Source organism: Nicotiana tomentosiformis, chromosome 5, assembly GCF_000390325.3.
Source record: "Nicotiana tomentosiformis chromosome 5, ASM39032v3, whole genome shotgun sequence".
Classification (NCBI taxonomy): domain Eukaryota; kingdom Viridiplantae; phylum Streptophyta; class Magnoliopsida; order Solanales; family Solanaceae; genus Nicotiana; species Nicotiana tomentosiformis.
Window position 1 is genome coordinate 93,610,769 of NC_090816.1, and position 23,265 is coordinate 93,634,033.

Consider the following 23,265-nt stretch of genomic DNA (forward strand, 5'->3'; position numbering starts at 1 on the left):
TTCAACTTCCGTGCTTGGGTAGATAAGATGTTAACTGTTGCGCCTATGGAAAAAGGTCTTAGAAATATCCTTCTCAAAGATTATGTTGGAAAGTGAACACACACGGTACTTTTTCCATTTATTGTCTTTCCTTTTCTCTTCCTTGTTGGTTCAAGGGTTTCTTATTCTTCCCTTTTATTTTTTGCTAGGGTTTCCTATTCGTGACATTAGTCTCGCGTTTGTTCCATCTATTATGCTTTCCGTGACTCTCGCCCAGGAAAGGATTTTAAGTGCTTCTTCTTCAAAAAGGAAAACCGACGGAGCTCGTGGCTCTTATGGTGAAGAAGAAAAAGAGGAGGATTCTTTGGTGCGAAGGTCATGCGTCAGGAGAAGTGTGGTTTCTAATGATAAAAATATTTCTTCTCATGACCTTTTACCAAGTTCAATCCCTTTTAGACTCATGGATGAGCCAGAGAGTGCCCCTTTAGTGGTTTCTGATGAAGATGCTGCTGATCCTCCCCAGGTTCTGTTGATAGATTGTTTGCTCATGGCTTCGAAAGTGATGAAGCTTTTGGGCATGTTTCTGAAGAATTTCCCCATGCCTCCCTTCCAATCTCAGTTTCCATTAACCCTCTCGTGTCTTTACCCGATCCTACTCCTGCTGTTATTCCTGTGGCTGCTTCTACTCCGTCTGTTATTCCCGTGACTGCTTCTCATGTAGAAGCCCAACCTTCTAGCAGCAGGAGGACAATCAAAAGAGCTGTTGTTGAGGTTCCTGAAGGTGGAAACTTATTAAGAAAATCTGGTCAAGTCGACATGTGGTTGAAACCTCTGCTAGTTCCCGTAGAGAAGTCAAAGTTAGAAAGTCATAGCTCACTCACCTTAATGAATGATATAGTTAATTCTTCCTTGAAGGTACAGGCTTAATTATATTTCATTTCTCTTCTTTTTCTTACTCATAACTCTTTCTCCTTTTTTGTAAATCAACTTGATTGGTACAGAGCTTATGAATAGAGTTTCTCAGGCGGACCAACAAGTTATAGATTACCGCACTGAGGCTGATAACTGGAAAGAACAATTCGAAAGTTTCAATTGGAAAAAGAAGTTATAGAGGAAGAGAATAATGCTTTGGAACAACATATGAGAGTGATTGCCGCTGAATTAGCGGTTGAAAAAGCTTCATCTAGTCAGGTCGGAAAGGACAAGGATATCCTTGAAGCTTCCTTTGCTAAACAACTTTCCAAGGTAACTGAAGAAATAAGGAGTTTGAAGGAACTCCTTAATCAAAAAGAGGTTTATGCGGGAGAGTTGGTTCAAACACTTACTTAAGTTTGGGAAGATCTTTGCGCCTCTACTGATAAGATTCAGTTCTTGGAAATTTCTCTTGCTCCTTTGAAGACAGCTTATGATACCTCTGAAACTGAAAAAGAAGAGTTGAGAGCCGAGATTGACTAGTAGGAGAAGGATTATGATATTCTTGAGATAACCTATCATTGGATGTGATTTGGGCTTTCCTAAACACTCGCCTCGAGACTCTAGTTGAAGCCAACCAGGAGGGTTTTGACCTTAATGCTGAGATTGCTAAGGCTAAACAAGCAATTGAGAAAACTCAGCAACGTCAAAGCTTTTCCTCACCTTAAGACGAAGGTCCCGAAGGTGATGAAAATGGACTTGTTCCTGGTGGGGCAAAAGCTTTAAGTGTTCTCCTATTTCTCTGAAACGATTTTACACTCAAGATACGCCACCCAAAGCTCATAATTTTAGCTTAGTAAATGAATGTTCAGCTGATGGTTTTTACTCTTTTCATTCTCTTCCCTCTTTTTTTAGTGTATTTTTTATTTTATAAGAAAGCTGAGGGAAAGTGAATGAATATTGTGTGTGTGTCCGTGAAGGAAAATGGGGATACGGGGGTTCTGAGTGGGGGACAATGAGTGGGGGACATGAATGGGGGACAAGGAGTGGGGGACATGAGTGGGAAAGTGGAGTGGGGACACGTGTGGGGAAAATGGGAGCGGGAATGATGGAGTGGGAAGTGAGGTATTGGTGAAATGAGTGAAAAAATATTGAAGTATGGTAAAAGCTTAAGTGCTCACAGCATACCCCTCTTTGCTTGGAAACATGAAAAGTTTCAAGGCAACGAAAAGATTAGTGATATGACTAATTGTTGGCCATACCATTATTCAAAAGGGAAGAGATAAGAGAAAATAGTGCGACCGAGTCTCGGTTATGGACAACCTACATATCCCGGGTTATAAGGGAATCAGGTCGTGTGTAGATTAAGAAGAATGATGAAATAATGAGTTGGAGCTCCGGTCTGTGGTAGGCTCCGATATGTGGTCCTGTTATTACATCAAAATCAAAAGAAACTAAACAAGTCTATCATCTATGAATTACAAATTCCTATTTATAAGTCTTCTAAAACTTGATCTTGAGTCTTGACTGGTTCTTCAAGGGCAATGATTTAACCAAGCAGGAAATCGAATCAGTTTTGGTTAAAATTTTTGGTGAAACACTCATAAAAGGGGCATTAACGTGGTATTCTATTTTACCTAAAAACTCTATTGATTCTTTTGCTGAACTTGTAGATTCATTCATAAAAGCACATTCGGGAGCTCAGAAGGTTGAAAAAAGGATGGAAGACATTTTAAAGGTAAAACAAGGAGATACATAATTACTCAGGGAATTTATGGATAGATTCCAATGGGAGAGGATGATGCTACCACGAGTACATGACAATTGGGCAGCTATGGCATTCGCGAGAAATTTAAACGAGAAAAGTTCAGAAGATATGAGGAGACTGAAGGAAAGTTTGCGGGAGTTTATTGCAACAACGTGGAATGATGTGTACAACAGGTACATCACGAAACTGCGGATAGAAGAAGATACGGTTTCACAGTCAAGGGTTAACGAAAGAGCAGGATCGAGACATTCAGAATCGGAAAAAGGTCCGAAAAAAATAGATATGAACCTTACATGGGACCTGCAGGGTGAGATTCACGGCCTAAATAGGAAAATATACGATCTGAATCTAGATCAAGGCAAAAAAAAGCAGGTTCATCATCTAGATTCAGAAAGGAACGGGATGCGTGAGGCAATGATTCCAATACACATGCAAGGAACGGAGATTACAGTTTCAATGCTAGTACCTCCGAGTTAGTAGCTGTTTTAAGAGGTATGGAAGACAAGGTACGGTGGCCTAAAGAAATGAGATCAAACCTGAGCAAAAGAAATCCAGATTTTTGGTGTGAATTTCACAACGATCATGGACATAGAATAACAGATTATAGGTTATTACAAGGAGAAGTTGAGCATTTATTGAAGCAAGGTTATCTAACTGACCTGTTCAGCGAGAAAGGTAGACAATCATATATGAAGAATAAACAAGAGCCTCCGAAACCCCCATCTCCAAAGAGAACAGTCAATGTGATAACTAGGGGAGATGAGGTCAACGGTGTGACATATACAGCTGCAAAAAATATGCAAAAGTCACGGTCACTCATGGAAAGCGAGTTCGCCAAGTTTTGGATGAAGACAGTATAACATTTGATGATAAAGATGCGGACGGCTTGTTAATTCCTCATAATGATGCGCTGGTAATATCTTTACTTATACACGATACTAACGTTAAACAAGTTTTGATTGATCCAGGTAGCTCCGTAAATATCATTCTACTAAGGGTGGTGAATGAAATGCAAGCTAGCGACAAGGTGATACCAAAGGCACAATCTTTGTCTGGATTTGATAATTCAAGCGTTATCACAAAAGGGGAAATAGTGCTTACCACGTTTGCAGAGGGAATTATCAAGGATACAAAGTTCCAGGTGATAGATGTAGACATGGCTTATAATATGATTCTAGGAATACCATGGATTCATGATATGGATGTTGTACCGTCCACATTGCATCAAGTTATTAAATTTCCTTCACAATGGGGGATTCGACAAATTATGTGAAGATCAACAGGCTTCTAAAAGTATCAATACAGTGGTGGTTACAAGCACATTGAATGATGTTGTAAATGAAAAAAATAGCAACTACAGAATTCCGTTGAGGATATAGTAATACAAACCTCAACTGAAGGCATTTCAGGACAGGCGGATGTAGATTCAGGACCCGATGTTATTCAAGAGCCAGAAGAAAATGAAAACATCAAAACAACTGCTGAATAACTCGAAACTATAATGCTATTTAAACACTGGCCAGACAGAAAAGTTTACATCAGAGCAAATCTGAGCCTAGAAATGAAAGGTAAATTAGTTGAATTTTTAAAAGCTAACACAAATTATTTTGCTTGGTCGCATTCAGATATGACAGGTATAGCACCGAAGGTGATGACCTACAAACTGAATGAGGATCCATCATACCCACCAGTCAAGCTGAAGAAAAGGAAGTAAGGATCCTTCAAAAATCAAGTGATCCAGGATGAGGTACAAAAACTTTTGAAAATTGGGTCAATACGAGAGGTAAAGTACCCAGACCGGTTAGCTAATATTATGGTAGTTCCAAAAAAGAATGAAAAATGGCGAGTTTGCGTAGATTATACTGATCTAAATAAAGCTTGTCCCAAAGATTCGTTTCCTTTGCCGCATATAGATCAACTAATTGATTCTACCGCAAGTCATGAGCTGTTAAGTTTTTTAGATTCATATTCAGGTTATAATCAAATAAAGATGGATCCTCTAGATGAAGAAAAATTTCATTTATCACAGACAGGGGGACTTACTGCTACAAATTCAAGCCATTTGGTCTAAAAAATGCTGGAGCTACGTACTAAAGATTGGTGACTAAGATGTTCCAAGAACATCTGGGAAAGACTACGAAAGTCTATATTGATGATATGTTAGTAAAGTCAGCACAAGCGGGAGATCATTTTCAACATCTGTCAAGCACTTTCGAAATTCTCCGCAAATATAATATGAAGCTAAATCCAGAAAAATGTGCTTTTGGCGTGGCTTCAGGTAAGTTTTTAGGTTTTCTTATTTCTAACAGGGGTATTGAAGTGAATCCTGCACAAATCAAAGCTATTGAGTAAATACCGGACGTACTCACAAGCAAAAAAGAAGTACAAAGATTAAAAGGAAGAATAACAGCCTTAGGGAGATTTATTTCAAAATCATCAGAAAAGAGTTTTAAATTCTTTTCAGTATTGAGAAAGCAAAACCAATTTGAGTGGACTGACGAATTCCATGAAGCCCTCAAGGATCTAAAATCATATTTGTCAAATCCGCCCATGCTAGCCAAACCGAAAGACGGAGAAAGGTTGCTTATTTATCTTGCCGTATTGGAAGTGGTGGTAAGCGCGGTGTTGGTACGAGAAGATAGAGGTAAAAAAATCTCCAATTTATTATGTTAGTAAATCTTTGTTAGATGCTGAGACTCGATATCCTCACTTAGAAAAACTTGCTTTAGCATTAATTATGGCATCTAGAAAATTGAGACTTTATTTTCAATGTCATCCTATCTGTGTAATAACTACTTTTCCTCTAAGAAATATATTGTATAAACAAGAACTATCCAGTAGGTTAGCTAAGTGGGCAATAGAACTCAGTGAGTATGATATCATATATCAGCCCAGAACTACAATAAAATCGTAGGTTTTAGCAAACTTTGTAGCAGATTTCAGCACGAATTTAGTTCCTGAAGCAGAAAAGGAACTACAAGTATTTACCGGATTTAATCCGAGGAATTGGATTCTATTTACCAATGGTTCTTAAAGGAGGGAGTTTAGGTATTGTACTAATTCCACCTTCAGGGGAAAGCATAAGACAAGAAATAAAATGTTATCCCATCACTAACAATGAAGCAGAGTACGAAACTGTGATTGCAGGTTTGAAACTAGCACGAGAACTTGGTATAGAACAGATTGTAATCAAAAGTGTTTCGCAACTAGTGGTTAACCAGATGCAGGGGACTTACATAGCAATAGAGGCACGAATGCAACAATATCTAGAAAAGGCAAGGGAATTAGTCAGACAATTTAAGTCGTGGAAGGTCATATAAATACCTAGGGAGGAGAATGCAGAAGCAGATGCGTTAGCCAGTCTCGCGTTTGTTCCAGAAATAACAAATGCAGAAAATGCTATTGTAATACATTTGTTTCATTCAACGCTCGACCAAGACAAGAATGAGGTAAATTTTAATAATCTGACTTGGGATTGGAAGAATTTAATTTGTTAACTTTTTGCAGTACGGAATTTTACCCGAATACAAGAAAAAGTCTCAGTTACTCCACCAAAAAGCTGCCCAGTATTGCTTGATTCGTGGAAACTTATACCAAATGATGTTCGGTGGGCCTTTAGCACGGTGTCTCGGACCTTCACAAATAGAATATATGATGAGGTAAGTACATGAAGGGTACTGTGGCAATCACGCTAGGGGAAGATCGTTGGTAAAAACGCTAATAAGAGCAGGATATTATTGGCCAAAAATGGAAGAAGAGGCAAAAAGCTTTGTAGCCAAGTGCGATAAGTGTCAACGATATGGCAATAAAATGCATTTCCCAGCAGAACTGTTATATTCAGTTATTTCGCCGTAGACTTTCATGATATAGGGAATGAATATCGTAGGCCCGTTACCTCAAGCTAAAGGAAAGGTACGGTTTCTATTGGTTTTAACAGATTAGTTTTCAAAATTGGTAGAAGCAAGAGCTTTTAAACAGGTGTGAGAAAAGGAAGTCAGGGACTTTATTTGGCGAAATATTATCTGTCAGTTCGGAGTTCCAAAAGAAATCGTGTATGATAATGCCCACAGTTCATAGGCACGAAAATCACAGAATTCTCAGAGTTGGTAGATTAAACGAATTACATCCGCACCTTACCATCCTGTAGACAATGGGCAAGCCGAGTTAACAAACAAAGTTATTATTAATAACTTAAAGAAGAGATTAGAATAATCAAAAGGCAAATGGCCAGAAGTGTTACCAAGGGTATTGTGGGCTTATCGAACGACAGCAAAAACAAGCATGGGCGAGACTCCATTTTTACTTGTCTATGCCACTGAAGCCTTAATCCCAGTAGAAAAGATGAACCAAATACAAGGTATACACATGCTACTGAGGATTTAAATGAAGAAGAGTTGCGAACGAATTTGAATTTACTGGAATAAAGGAGAGAAGCGACGCTGATAAGGATGGCGGCTCAGAAACAGATGATTGAGCGATACTACAACCTGAAAGCTAATCTGAGATACTTCAAGATTGGGAATTTCGTCCTCAAAAAGGTGTTTCAATCAACAAAAGCGGCTAATGCGGAAAAATTAAGATCTGAAGAAATATTACTGTTAGATGAAGAAAGTACCCATGGGCAGGTATCACTCAGCTACGATTTTATTTTGTTCTTCTGAATTTTACTAACAATTTTAGATGATAGGCGAAAAGCTAGCCCGTACCAAATGATGATATTAGACCCGAAAGACACGTGAAATACTAAATTATTCCCAGTATAGGTTGCAACTTTTCTTATGGAAAAATGGATTATGCAGTCATCATCTAAACGTATATCTCTGAGTCCCGTTTGTATTTTCCTTTTCAGGGAATGGACCAAAAGGAAGGAGTAATCCAGTGTTCGAGATTTCATACTTCAAAGCTCTAACACCGGGGGACTATATATATAGAAGGAAGCAAAAAACCTGAATCAAAAACCTTGAAGTAACCTTGGAAAGGTGTAAACTTGCGAAAAGGATACGAGATACGTTCCATGTTCCTACGGGTTTTAGGTTACGACCAAAAATCAGTCACGGGATAATAGAACCGATTTTGTACCTTAAACTTTGCTGCAAAGAAAGCAGTTATGAAAGTGTTTTATGAAAGTGTTGTATGAATAATTATGAAAAATATGTATGAAATTCATTTGAAAGTTCAAAGCATAAAACTTTCTCAAATTATTTCTTTTTCATGTCTACTTCGTCTTTCATATATTTACACCAATATGAAGATGAGACGTCATCTTCATCAGTGTCGTTAATATAAAAGGGCCCTCTTTTATGAAAATCCATATTTGTTAAAGTCACGAACTGTTAAAGCATTTATAAATGCAAGGAATAAGTTCAAATATCAAAGAGCAAAATAAACGGTAAAAGTAGCCAAAATATATATAAATATTAAACATTGGGAAAACAGAGGTATTAGTTTGTCATTCAACCCCAAAAGAAATCTGGGGTAACCAAAACTTCCCCAAAAGTTGTTAAATCAAGTGCAAAGCAACAAAATAAAATTTAACAAAAGACAGGAGAAAACTAAGGAGCATCATCAATGGGAGGATCATTCACGGGAGCATCATCAATGGGAGAAGAAGGATTAACTTGAGAAGAAGAGTTGTGAACACCTAATTTTTTACCATACTTGAATTTTTTCCCACCCATCTCACCAATACCTCACTTCCCACTCCATCATTCCCGCTCCCATTTTTTCCACGTGTGTCCTCACTCCACTTTTCCACTCATTCCCCACTCATGTCCCCCGTTACTTGTCCCTCATTCATGTCCCACACTCTTTGTTCCCCACTCACAACCCCCGTATCCCCATTTTCCTTCACGGACACACACACAATATTCATTTACTTTCCCTCATCTCTCTTATAAAATAAAAAACACACTAAAAAAAGAGGGAGGAGAACGAAAAGAGTAAAAACCATCAGCTGAACCTTCATATACTAAGCTAAAATTGTGAGATTTAGGGGAGTATCTTGAGTGTAAAATCGTTTCAGAGAAATAGGAGAACACTTAGAGCTTTTGCTGAGTTCCTTCTCTTTCAAAAAATCTCTTGTTCCTTTGGGTTTCAAGCACTGCTTTGTTGTTGTTCTGTCACTGTCAGTGCTGGTTCTATTTGTTAGTTTCAATTAGCTTTGGTATCAAAGGTTTTCTCGTTGGTTCTTCTCGTTTTTTCACATTAGTTATTCCTCTTTACCTTTAAGAGTATAAATTTTGAATGAAGTTATGAAACATGCGTTTGTCTTAGCTGTCTAAATCTTTTTGGATTGTTTGAAACATGCTTTAAATGACTGATAAAGTGTATGTTTAAATGCTGAAATTCATTTGCATGAACTTGCCTTCTTATAGGCCTAAATAGCGAAGGTATAAAAGTTTTGTAATTGTTCCGAAAAAATTTATTTCTATTGAATCTCAAGAGCAAAAATGGAGGGGTACGGTAGGGGAATTTTTATTTGATTCCAGTGAGCTTTATCATACTCTAATGGTGGACTTTTTTTAAGTGCAAAATTATTTATTAGTAAACTCTTGTTGGTCTTTGTGTTTAACAGGTAGGTGGTAGATGTAGAATTTTGAAAAGAATTCATCTTTGTTTCCAAGAATTAAGATCTGAAGTTAGCGAGGAAATAGTTTGCTCTTATAAAGTCTATTTTGTACTACTATACTATTTTAATAAATATGCTTTCTGTTTTGGTGGATTCTCCTTAAAAGTCTAGCCACTTTTCACTTTTTATAGTTAGACCATAAACAACTGAACTTGGAATATTCACTTATGTTGCTAGGTCATATAAATTAAATGTGGTTGGACTTTTCAACGTTTTTTTGGTACTTCAAGAGAAAATATCATGTTTTGAATTAAGAACTTGATCACTTAATTAATTTAAACGTTAGGCAATTAGTAGGCTCGCTTTAACTTCACGGACTCGCTTGCATAGCGTGATATTTAATATTTAATTAATTCATTAATGTTATACCATATTCGATAACTTTAATTAATTTCTATTTTAATTAATCCCTTGTTATAACCGCGGATTCGCTTGAGTAGCGCGATAGTTGACATTTAATAAATTAATTAAATTTTTTAAATGTAGTAATTGTTTTCAAAAGTAATAACATACTAAATAACTCTTTGTCATGACGGCGGATTCGCTTGCGTAGCGCTATTATGCCAAGATTAATAAATCTCGTCTCGATCATTCGCTTGCGTAGTGTGGTTATGACACTGCAATATTATCAAAGTTTTTTTAATAATTCTAATAATCAAGCAATAGAAGCGGATACAGGTAAAGCACGGAAACGAATAAAACACAGTTTATCCAAAATTAATTCAAGCCAAATTTAAGTCGATAGAGCAATCGTGGTAGAACTATGAGACTCGGGGAATACCTTACACCTTCTTCCCAGTCAACAGAATTTCTTACTCGGACTTTATTTTTCGAAGACCAAATAATAAAAGAGTCAAACCTTTCTTTGACTAGGGATTCAAATAAAAGGTGACTTGGAACACCGAAAAAAAAATTAATTCCAAGTAACGACTTTGTAAATAAAATAATCCACACTCAAACTTGTCACTTTAATTGAAAAAGCTATTTAACCCACAATCCATAACACACATGTCTTTTGGGGGATGGAAAAGGGGTGTGACAGCTTTGGCGACTCTGCTAGGGACAACTAGAATTCGAGCTTATACATGTTGACTTTTATTTGGCTTTATTAATTTTGTATATACTGTGATTTATTTGGGCCTAATGTGCTACTTGTCTGCTTTTTACCGCTTTGATATTATTGAACTGTACATATAAATTATCTTCTCACCCCTATGAGTCTTCTTGAAATTAAAATTGGGCATTTGCTTGACATAACCCGCTTTCTTTGAGATAGCCGAGGTGCTTGTCACCCGGTAAAGGATTTTAATCACACATATTTTAGGCGGGGAGCACCACCAGCTAAGCTGGAAAGCAATGCTACTGATACGCTGACCCTCCTCGACTTGAGTTATCCACTTGAGTAAGCCAGTCTAGATACCTTCTCCACTAGGATTTAAATCTAGATGAACAAACCTCATGCCAGGATATCCCTAGTAGGTTCGCTTTATTTCCATCATGTGCATTTGACTTAGCAGTGCTCGGCACAGGGGCCAGGTTGTGTTTTAGGACAGGTACCTTGTTGAGACCAATATGTTCATGTTATGTGCTCTCTGTTGCATTAATTGGGAGGCTTGCATGTTGCCCAGCCTTCGGATAAATCAGTTGAATGAACAAGAGAGAAATCCTCTGATTTTTGTATGAGTGTCCGTTAGAAGAAAGAAAAAACAATAAATAAATAAATAAAATAAGCGGACGATGTGTTCTAGTTTCATGGTTTTAAGGATTAATTTTCATAAATAATAGTCGGTTTTGACCGAACTACACGGGGTCTGATTTTCACCGGATGTGAGATACGTAGGCAACCTCCATCGGGTTCGGCCCACACTTAAATAAAAGCATAAAAATTACGCATGCGCATGAAAATTTTCAAAACAATATATAATAATAATAATAATAATTAAATATAGCAATTTTTTATCATCTTTTATCGTTTTGCCCTCATATCCGGTGGATTTTGCCGAGACAACCTTTAAACCTCTTTCGGGAGAACCAAAGGGTCGTTTTCATAAAAATAGTCATTCTATTCATTTTGTCTACTTTTGTTTTATTTTATCCTTTTATTTGGCCGTTGCCGAGACATCTTTTGAGCCTTCTGTAGAAGTATCAAAGGGTCATTTTCATAATAATAGCCATTTGTTTTCCTTTAACATTTTGTGTTTAGTAATTTCAAAAAATAAATTATAATGAAAAATAGATTGAGTCCTAATTTGATATTTTTTTAAAAAAGAATTTAAACAAATTTGAAATTTGCCTATAGTTTATGTAAGTCCTCACCCTTTTTTTTAATCTTATTCTTAGGTTCACCATGGATTCTCCACAAAGAAGCAGTCAAAAAAGGATAAGGGTTGAGACACCTCATATGTTCTTGATCAGAGATAAGACCCCGAGAAGTCTCTTTAATTGGTGGGCTAGTTTTGCTAAATGGGAACAAAATTAAGTATTTAAGAACCTGAAGTTCCTCCCAAACATCATGGAAATTAATCCTAACAGAGATTTAATCGAGGCCCTATGTTACGCCCCAACCTCAGGGAGCACGACCGGCGCTCAACCGAGTGAACCCGGTCGAGCAAGCCTATTAGACCTTCCCTACCCGACTCATTCATGATCCGAAAAGAGGATGCATTATCATCTACTAAATAGGGGAGAGATCAGGTATACATGCATAAACGTTGCTAGTTCATTTTTCATTATATACATTATGCCATAGTTAAGTTTCCAAAATACAACTCGATCCAACGACCACCCCAATACACATACATGACCCACATAAACGTCTACGGAGCCTCTAAGGGTACAAAAGAGTAACATGACAATGCCGACAACAAGGCCCCGGCTATACCTCAAAATATGAAAACTTGTACAAAAGAAGGACTACATGACTCCAGGAAGAAATGGGGCTCACCAAGACTGCTGTGATGAGTGTGAGGGAGAGCACCACTATCTGCGATGGAACAACCTACATCCATTCAAAGATGTAGCGCCCCCGACAAAAGGGACGTTAGTACTGTCGAATAGTACTAGTATGTAAGGCAAACACCAATCTTAGTAGAATGAACAGTGAAACAAAGAGAAGGCAGTCATAATAACCAATAAATACTTCATAGAAATACAAATAAACACCAAGTAAGGATCACATAGTTTCTAGTTCAATTATTCCATCTTTTTAGGTTAATAATCTTTAGTGCCAAAGCCACAACTCATAATGCCACCGTGTTTTTTACACGTAGTCTGGTCTGCCGGCTAAGCCATCTCAAGTGAGACTTATCCATATCCACAATGTAAATCAATAATTTCAACACAAATGCCACCATATGTACAACATGGCGTCCGATCTCTGCCAATCGGCTAAGCCATCCCACTTGAGACATAACCTCTTTCAATTGTTCACTCAATTCACATTTCTTTTCCCATCTTTCATTACATGGCACAAACAACCTCATTTATTAAGTAGTTCTTGGCACTTGGGCACATTTTACAATTCGAGTCTTTCCCTTTTTATTCGTTCAAATAACGTCATCATTCATGTCGATAAGTACCATTACATAAGGCATTGCACACATAAGGGAAGGAGCTTGGAAAATCATAGTTACGTTCTCAAATAGCATGACGACATGGTAAATATCTAAAATAATTAGGGAACATGAATCTTTCAACCCAACACACTAAGGCAAACAATTCTAGTATGATCAAGTCGGAACTTACACAAATTATTCGGACACCAGGAGTTCGATTCTAGGAAGAAGAGAGTTAGCCATACATACCTCAATTGCACTTCTTTAAACTCTACAATTATCCGGAACCCTTAGCAATCTCAATCTATTTTAGCAATATACAAATTGAACCCAAAATTAGGAAAACGTTCATGGTTCTAGTTCACTTTTCCACACTCTTTTACCACACATGCATGCAAGATAAACAACCCTCATACCCATGGACCATCTTATTAATTACTCATTTTCAGTATAAGTTTCAAAATTTAGGGCTAGGGTATGGATTCTTACCTCTAGGATGGAGGCCTAAGTTGCTTTCCTTGATAATCTTCAAAGTTTCAATCAAGAATTGAAGAATAATTGATGAGGATTACTTTCTCACTCTAAGGCTCCCTCTCTCATTCTATAGTATCAGAAAATGAGCTCAAAATAGACTATGGCATATGTTATATCGACACAGGGTCGGGTAAAAACATTAGAAATTAGGAGCCCCGACACAGATCTGTGGTCGCATATGCGACCGCATAATGGTTATGCGGTCCGCAAAGTGACCGCAGAAATGACCCTCAGGGGCCTGAACTTTTGGCCCAGGTATGCAACCAGTATGCGGTCCGCATACTTGTTCTGCGGTCACATAATTCACCGCAAAACTCCCTCCGCAAAAATCCAAGAGGGATTATACGACCGATATGAGATCCGCATAGTGGTTATGCGGTCGCATAATCGATCGCAAAGTTGACCTCAATTTGGCCAACGTACTGCTTCACTCTGCAGCCATTATGCAGTCCGCAGAGTGATTATGCGGCCGCATAATGGGCCGCAGAAATGCGTTCTTTTACGAAACATTTTCCTCTAAGTCCGTAGGGTACTGTTCAATCCAAAAAGTCAGAACCGCGGGAATAATGCAGGAATCTAACTTGGCACCACGAAACCCCGAGTTTTGGGTTTAAATTTTTATGGGTCCTTACATCCTCCCTCACTTAATATCATTCGTCCTCGAATAATGATCAAGGTTTGCTTAACACAGTTTCAGTTGTACCACATACCATCAACCCCAAATTTGCCTAACTTCCTAACTTTCTGAAAATTTTGCCAGAGTTTCCTTTGTATTTAGGCCTATCCACCTATCAGAGAGCCCCCGTAACACACATTAGCAACATATATAGAATTAAATGACACAACAGAATGCAAAATAACACCAACTGAAGCCTCATGGGGAGACATATAACTAGAAAGTAGTGTCTCTATATTAGCCGAACAAGTGATACAAAATTTTGGGGGGACAACTTTATAGAGCTATTACATGGCTATTCAAATAAATGATGGTACTTCTTTTATATTTCATTCTCGGATTCCCAAGTAGCTTCTTCGACTTGCTGGTTTCGCCAAAATATCTTTACAGATGCAATTTATTTATTCCTCAACTTTCAGACATGTCTATAAAGGATAGCAACCAGAATCTCTTCATACGACAATTCTTCACTAACCTCGATGGTCTCAACCGACACGATAGCGAACGGATTTCCAACTACCTTCTTCAACATGGACACATGGAATATCGGGTGCACTAATGACATCTCAGGTGGTAGATCAAGCTTGTACGCCACCTGACCTATCCTTTGAGTGATTCTATATGGCCCGACATACCTCGAACTTAATTTCCCTTTCTTTCCAAACCGCATGATCCCCTTCATGGGAGATACCTTTAAGAACACCCAATCATCTTCCTTGAACTGTAAGTCTCTCCGGCGAACATCCGAGTAGGATTTTTGACTACTTTGAGTAGTTTTCAACTGCTCTTTTATGATCTTAACCATTTTCATAGCCTGATGCACAAGGTCTGGTCCTATTAGTTTGGCTTCTCCAACCTCGAACCACCCAATCGGCGATCTATATCTTCTATCATACAAGGCCTCAAACGACGCCATTTGAATACTGGCATGGAAGCTGTTGTTATAACAAATTCTATGAGCGGCAAATGATCATCCCAGCTACCCTTGAAGTCAAGCACACAAGCACATAACATGTCCTCAAGTGTTTGAATAGTCCGCTCTGCTTGTCCGTCAGTCTGTGGATGGAAAGCCGTGCTAAGATTTACCTACATACCCAAAACTTTGCTGAAAGTTCTTCCAGAAATTAGCGGTGAACTGGGCTCCTCGATCGGAAATGACGGAAACTGGAGTGCCATGAAGCCTGACTATTTCCTTGATATACAATTGAGCATATTGTTCCGCAGTGTCGGTGGATTTAACTGGCAACAAGTGCGCTGATTTCGTGAGTCAATCCACGATCACCCAAATTGAGTCGAACTTACGCGGAGTGCGCGGTAACCCTACCACAAAATCCATATTGATCATTTCCCATTTCCATATTGGAATTTCTATACTCTGTGCTAACCCACCGGGCCTTTGATGCTCGACCTTCACCTGTTGATAATTTGAACATTTTGCCACAAAGTCCGCCACACCCCTCTTCATGTCATTCCACCAGTAAACTTTCTTGAGGTCATTATACATTTTTGTAGAACCTGGGTGCACGAAATATCTAGAAGTATGAGCTTCTGCCATGATTCTTTCCCGAAGACCATCTACGTTTGGAACTCATAGTCGTCCTTGGTAAGGTAATGTACCGTCATCCATGCCAAGAGAAAAAGCTGTAGTCTTATGTTTATGAATCCCTTCCTTCAACTGCACTAACACTGGATCATTATATTGTTTCTCCCTGACTTCCGCCACAAGCGATGATTCTGCCCTATTTCGAACAATCATTCCCCCTTAATTAGAGTCCGCAAGACGAACCACCAAATCGGCCAACTGGTGAACCTCCCGGGCCAAGGGCCTTTGACATGCCTCCAAGTGAGCCAAACTATCCATAGATTTCCGACTAAGAGCATCCGCCACCACATTAGCTTTCCCCTGATGATACAAAATGTCAATGTCATAATCTTTGAGCAACTCAAGCCACCTTCTCTGCCTTAAGTTCAATTCCCTCTACTTGAAAATGCATTGAAGACTTTTGTGCTCCGTGAATACATATACATGGACTCCATACAAATAATGACACCAAATTTTTAATGCAAAAACCACCGCCGCAAGCTCTAAGTCATGAGTTGGATAGTTCTTTTCATGATTCTTAAGTTGCCTTGAAGCATATGTTATTGCCTTACCATATTACATTAATACACACCCAAGACCGATCCTTGAAGCATCGCAATACACCACAAACCCCTCGGTACCCTCTGGCAGGGTCAATACCGGCGCCGAAGTTAATCTTGATTTCAATTCCTGGAAACTCCTTTCACAAGCATTAGACCACTAGAACTTAACCGCCTTCTGCATTAATTTAGTCAATGGAGAGGCAAGAGTGGAGAATCCCTCAATGAACCTCCTATAATACCCGGCCAAACCCAAGAAACTGTGAATCTCTGTTGGAGTAGTAGCTCTAGGACAATCTTTCACCGCTGTAATCTTTTGAGGATCAACCTTAATTCCTTATCCGGAGACGACATGACCCAGGAATGTAACAGATTCAAGCCAAAATTCACATTTCAAGAACTTTGCATACAATTGGTGTTGATGAAGAGTTTGTAGAACTTCCCTGAGGTGGTCGGCGTGATCCTCTCGACTTCGTGAATACACAAGGATGTCGTCAATGAATATTATGACAAAAGGAGTCGAGGAACGGTTTGAAGACTCGATTCATAAGATCCATAAAAGTTGCCGGGGTATTTGTTAGCCCGAAAGACATTACCAAAAATTCAAAGTGCCTATACCGGGTTCTAAAATCTGTTTTCGTAATATCCTGCTCCCTTACCTTCAATTGATGGTACCCAGACCACAAATTAATTTTGGAGAAGAACTTAGCACCTTGTAATTGATCAAACAAATCATTTATTTTAGGTAATGGGTATTTGTTTTTGATTGTGACTTTGTTGAATTGCCGGTAATCAACACACATCCGTAGCGATCCATCTTTCTTTCTAACAAAGAGAACCGGTGCGCCCCAAGGCGACACACTCGGTCGGATGAAACCTTTTTCTAGCAAATCTCTTAGTTGTTCCTTTATATCTTTTAATTCTACCGGTGCCATTCTATAAGGTGGAATGGATAAAGGCTGCGTGCCCGGCATCACATCAATCCCAAAATCAATCTCCCTGTGTGGAGGAATTCCAGGGAGCTCATCCGGAAAGACATCGGGGAATTCATTCACGATTGGTATAGATTCAAGGGTTGGCACCTTAGCAGTGGTGTCCGTAACTCGGATCAAATGATAAATACACCCCTTTTTGATCATCTTCGTGGCCTTAAGGTAAGAAATAAACCTACCTTTTGGCATAACATTATTCCCCTCCCACTCAACAGCTGGCTCGTTAGGAAACTCAAGCTTCGTGATTCTGGCTCAGCAATCGAGTTTGGCAAAACATGAATAAAGCCAATCCATTACCATTATTACGTCAAAATCAATCATCCCTAGTTCAATAAGATCGGCCATGGTATCCCGACCACGCACCATGACAACACAATACCTATAAACCTGTGCGGCCATAATAGACTCGCTAACCGGAGTAGATACAGAGAACGACTCATGAAGGTGTTCCGGTTCTATCCCGAAGCTCGTAGCAACATAAGGAGTAACATAGGACAAAGAAGATCCGGGATCAATAAGGGCATACACATCATGAGATTAAACAGTCAATATACCTGTGACGACATCTGGGGAAGCCTCTGCACTCTATCGACCACTCATAACATAGAATCGGTTGGGTCCTCCCAACTCTGTACACCACCCCTAGCTTCACCACGCCTTGTGGTTGCTGGATAGCCTCGAGCTGGAGGGGGTGCTGAAGATGTAGCGGTTGTAGGACTGGATGACTGAGTTGTGCCCCTGCCTGCACCCTGACAGGATGCACGACACTCCCTCTGAGTAATGCCTCTCATTCCACATCCATAACATACTGGCATGTCCAAGTAGCAGACTCCCGAATGTATCCTCCCACACTTAGGGCATGGTACCCTCTGCTGCTACTGGAATCTCCCTCCTAATCGTCCCTGATGGTGGGACCCTCTGCTGCCCTGACCGGGTCTAAAGCGAATCCCCTGCTGCTGACCGTGCCCTGATGGTGGGGCACTACCTGAAGACTGAGCATAAGACTAGGATGACCCTGATGATCCTCCCTGAAAAGCTGATCGCCCAGTTCCGAATGAATCCCCAAGGTTGCCCGTTGATCAGGCCCTATTACTACTTTCCCGTTCCATCCTGAGCTTTAACTTTTGAGCCTCCGTAGCTTGGGCAAATGCCACCATCTTTCCATAGTTCATGTTGGAATTTAGAGCAGCTGTGGAAGCCTCATTAATAACCAAAGGGTTAAGGCCCTGCACAAATCGACGAACCCTAGTCTCCATAGTCAGCATCATATGAGAAACATACTTTGACAGGCGCACGAACTCCATGTGATATTCCCACACATTATTACTACCCTATTTAAGCGTCTCAAACTCCACAACATGGGTTGCCTTAGTCTCGGCAGGCAGGAAATGGTCTATGAAGGCATCCGCGAACTCACTCCATCCCGCCGGAAGGCTCCCCTCCTCACGGGAATCCTCCCACATCTCAAACCAGGAATATGCCACCCCTTTCAGACGATAGGAGGCGAACTCTACTCCCTCTGTCTCCGTAGCACACATAACTTGGAGAGGCTTATGCATCTCATCAATGAAATCCTGAGGGTCTGCCCCAGAATCAGTACATGTGAATACTGGATGGTCTAACTGTAGGAACCTATCTACCCTAGAACCGGAAGAATCTCCTTGAAAGCTAAATGAGGTGGGTGCCACATTTGACCTCTGATCCTGGGAAGCTACTAACTGAGTCAGCATCTGAATAGCTCCCCTAAGATCCCCATCGTAAATTCCAAGACCAGGAGCTGGGGCTGGAGGTGGAACAGGTATATCGGCGGGAGGGATTGTGGCACCCTCCGCGGGTGTAGGAACTGGGGTAGTATGTTCTGGAGTAAACGAATCAGGCAGTGTGATAGTAGGGGGATTATCCTTACCCGCATTATCAAGTAAGGGATCAACAACCACTCCTGGTGTGGTATTAGCTTCTTGTCCAATTCTCGCTCTCTTCTTAGGTGCTATTTACTGAAAGTTAGAATAATTCACGAGTTAGGGGAAAACAACCTCACGTTCCGCTCTATCGCACGATATAGAACAACAATGAAGGGTATCATTCTTAAATGTCCAAGTAGCCCCCTAATTATAGATGTAGTCGACAACACACCGATAAGAAGGGATCTACTAGACGCGGCTTCGAGACATCCTAGGACACTTTAAAACCTTAGGCTATGATACCAAGTTTGTCACACCCCAACCTCGGGGAGCGCGACCGGTGCTCAACCGAGTGAACCCGGTCGAGCAAGCCGATTAGACCTTCCCTACCCGACTCATTCATGATCCTAAAATAGGACGCGTTATCATCTACTAAATAGGGGAGAGATCAGGTATATATGCATAAATGTTGCTAGTCCATTTTTCATTATATACATTATGCCATAGTTAAGTTTCCAAAATACAACTCGATCCAACGACCTCCCCAACATACATACATGACCCACATAAACTTCTACGGAACCTCTAAGGTGTACAAAAGATCAACATGACAATGCCGGCAATAAGGCCCCGGTTATACCTCAAAATATGAAAACTTGTACAAAAGAAGGACTACATGACCCCAGGAAGAAATGGGGCTCACCAAGACTGTTGTGATGAGTGTGAGGGAGAGCACCACTATCTGCGATCAGCGCTATCTGCAATCAGTGCTATCTGCGATGGAACCACCTACATCCATTCAAAGATGTAGCGCCCCCGACAAAAAGGATGTTAGTACTGTCGAATAGTACTAGTATGTAAGGCAAACACCAATCTTAGTAGAATAAACAGTGAAACAAAGAGAAGGCAGTCATAATAATCAATAAGTACTTCATAGAAATACAAAGAAACACCAAGTAAGGATCACATAGTCTTCGGTTCAATTCTTCCATCTTTTTAGGTTAATAATCTTTAGTGCCAAAGCCACAACTCATAATGCTACCATGTCATCATGCTGTTTGAGAACGTAACTATGATTTTCCAAGCTCTTTCCGTAGAACGTAACTAGAAAAGGCTCAATGGGCACAAGAGAGGCGAGCACTTAAATCTCAAATTAGACGAAAAACGTGATCACTACCGCTCACCAACACGAAGAAAGAGAAGCCCAATTCAAGGTAGTCTGTGATCATGAGCGCATGGGTTTTGCTCCATTAATTCAAGTTCTGAGGGATCAAATAGGGGGAGCTGAGTCAAGCCAAGAATGCCAGATCACGGAGTTTGAAATAGAAAGACATCATTACCAAAGTATGATCAATCATTTAGAGGGGGAGTTACTAGAAGTTCGGCGCAAGAGAGATATAACCTTGGAGCACGAGCTTGATGCGGTGGATCTAGCTGAAACCCGTGGTTAGAAAAATCAAGAGTTGCATTTGGCTCAGGAACACATTAAGGGGAAGATCCTCGAGGTAGCCACATATACCTCCCAAGCATGCAGGAGTGGCCAGGGAATGCCGCTTGAGAGTTTTGCAGAAGTATCATTAAACGTTGCCCGTCACATATCTGCAGATTTAGAAAGGATATAACGCGACGTTGGGGGTCATCCACAGGAATAAGTGCTTTGAATACAGTGATGCCGGTGGATTCTACTGCAGATATCAGAGTCTTCTTTGCTTGGCAATCCCACTTAGATCGTTCTTTTGTTGTCTTTGAGTTTGTAAGAGTCTTCTAGTATTTTGAGTTTTGTTGTTGTATCTTTTTAAAGTTTGTTTTGAGTTGCGTCTCGTCTTGTTTAAATGTTTGTTTATGTAATTTTTTCTTTTAGTCTTGTACCAAAAAGAATTGAATTAATGAATTTTGCTTTTTTAGTAAAATTCGAAATTAAACCAAAAAGATTTTTGTCTTCGTAAATATTTTTTTTTAAAAACTCCGTTATGTCCCTGAGCTACGTAATGATCTGATTCATACGGTGATATGATACGTAGGCAACCCACAAAAGGTTTGATCAAAATATTTTCAATGATTCTAAGATGAGGGATAAAAATGAGGCGCGAGTAAAAAGAAAAAACGGAGAGAAGAAAGTAAGAGCGTCAATAAGAAGCAACCTGATAAGCCGGAATGAAACATGAAGCCTTCCAAAAGCATGTTAGAAATGGTGATGATGTTAATAGTATGACATATTACGTGTATTTCATATCTATAAAATGCCTAGCCCTAACACGTTTGCTCTCTCTTATATAGTAAGCTTAAGGTGGTTGGTTTGTGGTGAAACTTGCAACACATTATTACTTCCCCAGATCAAAGGCAATGGTAGTAATGGATAATAGTGATGAAATCGAGTTGTTCAGTGACAATCCCCAGGTTCAGTCAGTTGAGCAAGAGTCGGAGGAAATAAGAAAATTGAGACATAAATTGTCCGATGTATATCAAGCTTGGGTTTCCGGTCATCCTCCACCGCATGGTCCCTCAGAGGGAACTTCCACCTTACCCCAGGCTACTCAACCATCGCACCATACAGTGAGCGATCACATTCTACCCCTAGGGTATGTGCCAAACTATAGCCTCCATGCTGCCCCTGGTACCTCTAATATGCGACCTCCATTCGCACCGGTCAGGAACACCCCTCTCGTCGTGTCTGGCGCACCGGTATATACAATCCCGCCACCACCTCCTATGACGAGGCCAAACAATGAGCCACCACCTCAAGCTTATGATGGCCAATATTACTCTCCAAATATGACTTTGAGGTTCTCGACTCCATGCAATCATACTCCTCAGTATGAGTCACCAATGGAACATGAAAAGCCTGCCAAGACAGGTGAGGCAGATGAGATGGCCAGGAAAATGAAAAGTATTGAACAAAACATAAAGAATATACAATGACTAGTTGGTCACAAAAGTGTTTCATTCAGTGATCTATGCATGTTCCCTCACATCCATTTGCCACCAGGGTTCAAGACCCCAAAATTTGAGAAGTATGATGGACACGACGACCCTATCGCCCACTTGAAAAGGTATTGCAACCAGTTGAGGGGTGCAGGTGGAAAAGAAGAATTGTTGATGGCTTATTTTGGGAAATGTCTTGTGGGGGTAGCCTCTGAATAGTTCACTAACCAAGATATCTCTCACTGGTATGTCTAGGACGACATGGCCCAGGCCTTCGTCAAACAATTCCAGTACAATATTGATATTGTACCAAATCGCAATTCCATGTCCAATATGAAGAAAAAGCCGACGAAAAGATTTAGGGAGTATGCCATCAAATGGATGGAGCAAGAGACTAGAGTTAAGCCACCCATGGATAATCATGAGTTGATCACAATTTTTCTAGAGGCTCAAGAGCCTGATTATTTCCAAAACATGATGTCTACAATGGGTAGGCCTTTTACAGAAGCAATTAAGATAGGAGAAATGGTTGAAAATGGCCTCAAGACTGGCAGAATTGTAAGTCAGGCTGCTCTCAAAGATACCACCCAATCAATCCAAAATGGGTCGGGAAGTTTGGAAAATAGAAAGAAGAGATATGATGGGTCCATGATGGCTTCAGGATCCAGGGAAGTTCAAAGAGGGGCATCACACCCTTATGTGAAAGTTCAGCAGGGGCAATCCAGCTACTCTCAATATTATTTCCCCCGTCAATTTCTTAGTACTCTATGGACCCACCATAATATGTAGTGTTTAATGCTCAATCCTATGCTCGACCTACCAACCAACAGGTACGGGCACCAGCTCCAAGGTTCCCTCGACCTCAGCAGTAAATTTTTTGGGCACCCTACAATGCTCGCCCCAGGCAGTATTATGGTCGAGAGCAGAGGCCGGTAGAAAAATTCACTCCATTGGCTAAATCATACTCTAGTATATTCCAGAAGCTGAAGCAAATGGGCGTGATTGGACCCATCGCTCCCTACCATATACATCCTAATTCATATGGATTTAAAGCAAATGCTAGATATGAATATCATTCAGGTGTCCTGGGGCATAGAACTAATGACTGTTGGACTCTGAAAAGAGCCATAGAAAGACTTATCGTGGAAAAGTTAATCTTTGTAACAAATGGCGAAGACCCTCCTAATGTAACAAACAACCCGCTGCCAGTACACAATGATGTCCATTTCATGGGAATGACTAGCCGAGATTAAGAAT

The 23,265-nt window shown here is 40.0% G+C and overlaps 2 protein-coding genes across 2 annotated transcripts; one reads left to right on the forward strand and one right to left on the reverse strand.

The window, feature by feature from the left end:
- Positions 1–18,516: 18,516 nt before the first annotated feature.
- Positions 18,517–20,078, reverse strand: LOC138892803 (uncharacterized). The gene is made up of 2 exons (XM_070176545.1): positions 20,030–20,078; positions 18,517–19,172 (listed from the first exon to the last, which is right to left on the reverse strand). Exons 1-2 carry the CDS (start codon positions 20,076–20,078, stop codon positions 18,517–18,519), a joined length of 705 nt encoding a protein of 234 aa, XP_070032646.1.
- Positions 20,079–22,269: 2,191 nt separating this feature from the next.
- Positions 22,270–22,797, forward strand: LOC138892804 (uncharacterized). Its single transcript, XM_070176546.1, has one exon. It carries the CDS (start codon positions 22,270–22,272, stop codon positions 22,795–22,797), a length of 528 nt encoding a protein of 175 aa, XP_070032647.1.
- Positions 22,798–23,265: the final 468 nt, after the last annotated feature.